This window comes from Perognathus longimembris, unplaced genomic scaffold (genome assembly GCF_023159225.1).
Source record: "Perognathus longimembris pacificus isolate PPM17 unplaced genomic scaffold, ASM2315922v1 HiC_scaffold_5296, whole genome shotgun sequence".
NCBI lineage: Eukaryota > Metazoa > Chordata > Mammalia > Rodentia > Heteromyidae > Perognathus > Perognathus longimembris.
Genome location: NW_025960707.1, coordinates 17,134 through 23,522, shown reverse-complemented (window position 1 = coordinate 23,522; position 6,389 = coordinate 17,134). Strand labels below are relative to the sequence as shown.

General features: G+C 69.8%; 1 protein-coding gene across 1 annotated transcript; it reads left to right on the top strand.

Annotated features, from left to right (window-relative positions):
* The first annotated feature begins 338 nt into the window (after window positions 1–338).
* Window positions 339–5,958, top strand: LOC125345099 (collagen alpha-1(I) chain-like). The gene is made up of 3 exons (XM_048337341.1): window positions 339–868; window positions 4,627–4,796; window positions 5,633–5,958. The coding sequence occupies exons 1-3, from the start codon at window positions 339–341 to the stop codon at window positions 5,956–5,958; spliced, it is 1,026 nt and encodes a 341-aa protein (XP_048193298.1).
* Window positions 5,959–6,389: the final 431 nt, after the last annotated feature.

The window sequence follows — 6,389 nt, the reverse complement described above, 5'->3', positions numbered from 1 at the left end:
CCCAGCCGCAGCCCCGGCCCCCCGCCCCACCCCCCCAGCATTGTGGGAGGGGGAAGAGGAGGCCCGGCCCACCTCCCAAAGCCTGGGGGGCTCTGCAGAGGGGGAGCCGCAGGACGCCCCGGGTGGAAGGGCAGAGGAGGGGAGGAGGGCTTTTGAAGACTGGGCACAGCGGCACGAGGCTGCAAGCCCAGCTGCTCGCACTCGGGAGGAGGAGGAGGACAGGGACCCCAGTGGGCGGCCAGCCTGGACCCCAAATTACTTTTAAACATGAAAAGACCACACGCAGACCCCATGTCCCTCGGTACTGGGCACGGCGGGGCCGGGCCGCCCTCGCGGCGATGGCGGAGGCCCCACGAGGAGGCCGCGGCCCTCGGTCAGCCCGGGCACGCGTGATGAGCCGAGACCCCCATCTGGAAAACCACCACACCTCGCCGAGGGACCGGGAACCTGGCTCGGCGGCTCGGGGTGGAGGGCTCAACCCCGTGCGCCCCCGAGCTGCACGCCGAGAAGGAAGGCGTCCACGCGCCCACCCCCCAGGGTGGCCCGGCCCCCCACCCCCACCCACGGGTGCCAGGGGCCCCACGGGGGCTGGGAGCCGGCGGTCCCCGTGGGCAGCGCCGTCACGAGGCTCCGGCGGCAGGCTGGGGAAGGGCAGCCCCCCCCTCCTGGCACTGCAAGCGCCTGGCCGGAGCCGGGGCCCGGCGGCCGGCAGAGCCGTCACGTGCCCGGGCTGCCGCAGCCAAGGCCCCGTCCCCCGCCGCCACACCTCTGACTCGGAGGAGATGCGCGCACTCTTATTCCCTGACCGGGGAAAAAAACTCCCTCTTGGCAGAATTCTGCCCGGGAGCCTGGCTGCCATCCCGGGAAGGTCAGGCCGCTGAGGAACACCCCCCCCCCCGCCGTCCACCGTGCCCCCCAAGCCCGCAAGCACCCTCCGGCCCGAGGGGCCCCGGGCCCGGGAAGGGATGCGGCGCTGGCCCCTGGTTGGCCACCCTGGGCCAGGCCCCCCGCCTCCCGCAGCCTGATCGCCCATCTACGGAATGGAGGGCAGAGGGCAGCCCTTTCGAAAACCGAATGGGAGGACCAGTCCACATCGCCCCCCCCCCCCCGCAGGCTGCAGAGAGATTGGCAGGGGGCGGGCGGGGTGACAACAGGTGGGGGGGGCATCAGCTGGCGCTTTGGCACAGACTGGGTAGTTTGGGGTACCCAGGTGAAGTGAGGAGTGCCAAGAAACAGCACAGCGCAGGCCCAGCCAGGGAGCTCCGTGGACGTGAGGACGGGACACTTGCTTGCTGTGGCTCGGTCACCAGCTGCCCCCAGCCTTCGTCGCAGCTCGCCTCATGCCGGAGGGCAGGTGGCCGAGCCACCCCGCGGGCCGTGGGGACACAGCACTGTGTGTGTGCACAGGGAAGGGGGAAAGGTGAGAGGGTCGGGGGAGCTGCCAGTGCCCGCAGAGCCCGGCATGGGCAGAGGGAGGAGGCCGGCTGTGCAGGGCCTTTCCAGGGACAAACAGAGAGTGGACTTTTTGGCTTCATCCGTAAGAAGTTGGTTTGGCTATCTGGATATGTCTTTGTATTCTTAGGACTTCGCAAGCCTCTGGCTCAGTGATGAAACTGGCCACTCAGAAGTCAGTTTTTGTCTCATGCTTCCAATCGCCTTTTCGTTCTACAGAAAAAAAAAAACTTTCCGGAAGCCTGGTGCACATTTTGGTGAATGTAAAAGCAAGAACCTACTTGTGTGGTGTGTGGCAGCTCAACTGTGGTCCAGCTACTCAGGAGGCTGAGGCTGGAGAATTCCAATAGGCCAGGGGTTCAGGTTCAGCCTGACCACATAACAAAAGACCATATCTCAAAACAGCGTGCACACACACACACACACGCACACGCATGCATGCACATGCACGCACACACAGTCCAGCCCCCACTCCAGCCATCCTCCTGGCTCTGCTATCCAGGGTATGCCTTCCACTAGACCGAAGTTTTCGATTTGCCGGGGAGTCCCTTGCAGCTAGAACGCATGGCAGCCAGCGGCATATGATCTTGGACTAGGCCTGAAGGCCCAGCAGTAACCATCAGACACACGGCTCCAGTTTGATGGCCAGAGTACCAGACAGAAGCAGGGCGACAGGAATGAAGTCCTCACAGACTCAAGACAAGAGACGAAGGCTCATGGGCAGACCATTACTCTTCCAGGAAGAGTAAGGAAGCACTTATGTCCCCGCCCGGGGAGCTGCTGGCCTCACTGTGCCCAAAGCCCCGGCATGCGGAGGGCTCACACCACCGCGGTGGGAAGACCGGGACGCCTGGCCAGGGCCCGACGGGCAGGCTCCATCAGCACATCGCACGCAGCTACACTGGGCGGGCATGTGGAATGCCCCACGCAGCAAGCAGCTAATGATCAACCGATCGCCTCTACCCGAAAGACCTGGAACTAACGGGGTCATACAACGCGCAACATGCCTGACCCCGGCCAGGCCAGGCCCGCCCAGGAGGCGGGCTTTCTCGGCCTTGCCCTCACAAAGCCTTGCGCCACCAGGCCCGCCGGCGGGGACCACCATGGGAAGACTCCTCACCACGAGCCACGGGGCTGGAGACGTTTCCCCCTGCACCCCCCCCCACCAGCCTCTCCCCCGCGCCTGCCCAGGAGGGTCCCCGCCCCCCCCCCAGCCTCCCCGCTGCCCTCGCAGTTTTCTATGCTAACTCCAGAAATGACTCTATTTACATTCAATCAAAGCTGAGGATGTTCCAAAGGTCCACACGGATTGTAGCACGGACAGAGGGGGGCTGGGCACCGCAGCCTCCGCCCGGCCGGCCGCCACTCGCGGCCCACCCCCTGCTCCCACTCGGCCCGTCCGCTTCCCCCACGGAGCCCCGACATCAAGCCCCCCGCCCCCTCACCCTGGCTTCCGCCCACCTCCGGGAGCAGCTCTTCCCACTCTGACGCCCCTGGGGGGTCTCCACGGAGAGGCCCCTTCCTCTGGGAAGCCCACCCTGACCGCCGCTGAGGGGAGGGTGTGCACTCGTGATCCTCGGCAGTTATGGGGGAGCCAGCGGCTCCCCGGGGGGTCAACAGCAAGGGCTGACGTGCTTTCCCGGAGCAGAGACGCCCGGCCTGTGTTAGTCCCCAGACCCAGGAATGGTGTCCTGGTGGACCGCAGGGAGGGAGAGGGAGAGGGAGGGACGGATGGCTAATGGACAGGTGGGTGGATGCATGGAGGGCGGATGGAGGGTGGAGGAGGGGCGGGAATCCCTGGTGGCTGGGTGGATCGATACAGGGGGGAGCAGAGACCAGCGGAAGATGGACGGATGCGTAGCTGCATGGGTGGGAGGGCGCTCAGTGCCTCTCCCTCTCCACCTCCCCCCCCCCCACCCAGAAGGGAGCCCTGGGCCTCCGGTGCGCCGTCTCCCCTCGGCCCCATGTTTGTCTCGACAAGGAGCGCGAGGGCGAGGTTCCTTCGGGCCTAGGGTTCCACTGAAAGGCCAAGGGTGGTGACCGTTGTGTGGGGCGCCGGGGTTTGAACTCAGGACCTCCGGCTTGCTAGGCAGGTGCTCTACCTCTGGGTCACGGATGGAACCGCCGCCTCCCACCCCAGGTCCCCCCTGCTGGGGAGAGCCGGGCCTCTTCCCACCGCCCCACCGCCCCCGCTGCCCCGGGGCACAGGTCCTAGAGAAGAGGGGGGCCGGGGCGCCTGGCCGGGCGCCCGGGGGCAGGGCCCGTGGGTCCCCACGCCCGCGGGGCCCGGCGTGGCCGTGCTCTGCGGATCTGGATAAACTGGAAATGCGAAGGGCAGGAGAGCCCTGGGAAGGAAGGGCTTCAAAGAGCCGCGCGGGCCCGGCGGCCGGTTCACACGGCCCGGGCCAAGCCCGGCGCGGCCGCCCGGCCCCGGCCCCGCGCCGCCCGCCCGCCCGCCGCCTGGCCCCTCCGCCGCGGGACCAGCCGGTGCCAGGCCCGGGTCCGCGTCAGCTATTAATCACGCACGCCCCGCCAGCGGCGCACGGGGGCGGCTGGCAGCGCCTGGCCCGGCGCCAGCTCCACCCTCCCGCGGCAGGAAGACCGAGGGTGGCGAATGTGATCTTTGGCAAAGGCGGGGACATTGTCTCCGGGCTGTGGGAAAATGCCTCGTGCACAAACATTTCCTTAAAATGAGCTTACAAGGAAATGCTCACGATGGCCTTAGTAAAGATGATCGGCCTGGCTGAGCGAGACAAGAAAATAAACGGCGTCTCCGCGCGGCCTCAGCGCAAAGCCGGGGCGGCGGCGGGCAGGGCGGGATCACGGCGGGGGGCGGGGGTGGGGGGGGCGGGCTGTGGTGGACCAGCGCTGGACAAGGTCGCAGGGACGCAGGGCCGGCAGAGACGGGGCGCGGGCCGGGCCCCCAGCTCACGCCTGAACAGCCTGGCGTTTGGCGCCCTGGCCCCGGACCCCGGCCGGCAGCCAGAGGGGGTGCGGGCCGGGGGTGCCGGCCCCCCGCTGTAGGAAGTCATTTGTCAGAGGTGCTCCCCCGAGGCCCCGGCGCCGGCCCCGCCCAGCCACCGGCCGCGGGGGCGGCGGGCCGGGCCGGGCCGGGCGAGGCCGGCGCTGCCCTACTGGGGGAGGAAGGCGAGGTGGGCGCCGCCCTCCGCCCAGCCCCGGCTCGCTCCGCGCGGGCCGGTCCCGGGCCCGCACCCCCGGTCTGGCTGTCCGCGAGGGCAGAGCGGCCGAGGCCCGGCCGCGGGAGCAGAAGCTGGAGGGGTCACAGGCCGGGCCGACGCGGAGCCCGGTGAGCGAGACCGCCCGGGGCACGAGGGCAGTGCAGGGTGAGCCTCGGGGCCCGGCACCCCGCGGGCGAGGGGCAGAGGGCGCCGCGGGGCCGGGTCTGGGCCGGCCCTCCTCCAGGACGGCCACCGGGGTTGTCGAACCCGGTGCGGATCAGGGGCCAGGGAAAGGACAGAGGCCCACGGAGCCCTGCCCGCCAGGCCACGGACACCCACGCGCACGCGGCCGGCCCACCACAGGTCCCTACCGTGCCCTCACCGCCAGCCCGCGAGGGGGGGACTGCCACCACCCCCCTCCAGGGCAACCCACGCGCAGAGCCCCGCTGGTACTCAGCAGAACACGTGGCAGGGGCAGCCAGCCTCTGGGGACACAGAGATGCCACCCGCCGTGACAGACAGGCCGACCGAGGCCCGCCCGACGAGCCAGGAGCCAGGCGGCAGGGAGAAGGGAGCAGGCGCCAAGGCCACGCAAAGCAGCGTGGGGTGCGGGGCGAGGCGACTCCCGGAAAACAACACCCACGGGGTCCCAGGCGAACGGCGCTCCCCCCCCCCCCGCCCCTCCCCAACTCACGCCCAGCGGAAGCTCAGAACGCAGAACCGCGTTTCCGGCGCCTCCCTGGCCATCGGGGTGTTGGGAGATGTGACTGAGCTAAGCCGATGTCACCCCGGCGAAGGGAGGCGCCGCGTCCACGAGGGCCACGCCTCTGGCTCCCTCTCCGTCCTCCCCGGGGCCCCTGCCTTGCGCAGAATCTCCCCCCCCCCCCCGCCACCCTTCGTCCCAGCGGGGCCAACGCCGGTGTGCCACCTTGGCAGCCGCCGTGGGGGGCAGGGGGAGACAGTTCCAGAATGTTCTGAGCCCCCGGTGTCTCCTTGGTAAGCCAGGAACAAGGAAGCATCGGCCTCCCGACGAGCCCCCGCGGCAGACACCCCCCGGGGTGCCGGCCTACCCCAGGCTGTGACCCCAAGGACGGGGCAGACGCCATGCGCTCCGTCCCTCCGTCCACCCACCCCCACGGCCGACACCGCCGCCGCCCGCTCCGTCCTGGGCACGGGGCCCCGGGCATCAGCGGAGAGGCAAGCCAGAGAGCCCCCCGACTTCCAGGATCGAGGGGAGCTGTCCTACGTGGCCCCCCTCCTGGGGACCCTTGCCAGCCGGGTCCCACCGGTCTTGGGGGCTCCGCGGCTCTGCTCTGGCAGAGCCTGAAGCGGGGTTTCGCAGCACACCCCTGGACTGGCATGGCGCCCCGAGGGCCCGCGACACCCAGGCTTCCGGGGAAATCGATGTCAGGAGAAAATACCCATGGGGGCACGGGATCTGACGGGCGGATCCACCGCCAGCACCCCCAGTCCAGCTGCAGGAGCCGGGGCCTGGCAGCCCGCACTGCGCCTGTGCCTGACCACGGGGGGAGGGGGGCCTCAGCCGGGTCCGGGGCCCTGCCCCGCACCCCAACACTGCCCCACATCCCAGGGCTGCCCCGCTCCCCAGGACTGCCCCGCCCCCGACACTGCCCTGCCCCCCAGGACTGCCCCACCCACGACACTGCCCCACACCCCAGGACTGCCCCACACCCCGACACTGCCCCACACCCCAGGACTGCCCCACACCCCAACACTGCCCCACACCCCAGGACTGCC

Bases quoted from the DNA above. Each gene is read 5' to 3' on its own strand.
- LOC125345099 (XM_048337341.1), top strand. From the start codon at position 339: ATGGCGGAGGCCCCACGAGGAGGCCGCGGCCCTCGGTCAGCCCGGGCA. The intron at 869-4,626 runs GTCAGGCCGCTG...CCCTCCGCCCAG, and splicing joins CTGGCTGCCATCCCGGGAAG to CCCCGGCTCGCTCCGCGCGG. The intron at 4,797-5,632 runs GTGAGCCTCGGG...CTCCTTGGTAAG, and splicing joins GGGCACGAGGGCAGTGCAGG to CCAGGAACAAGGAAGCATCG.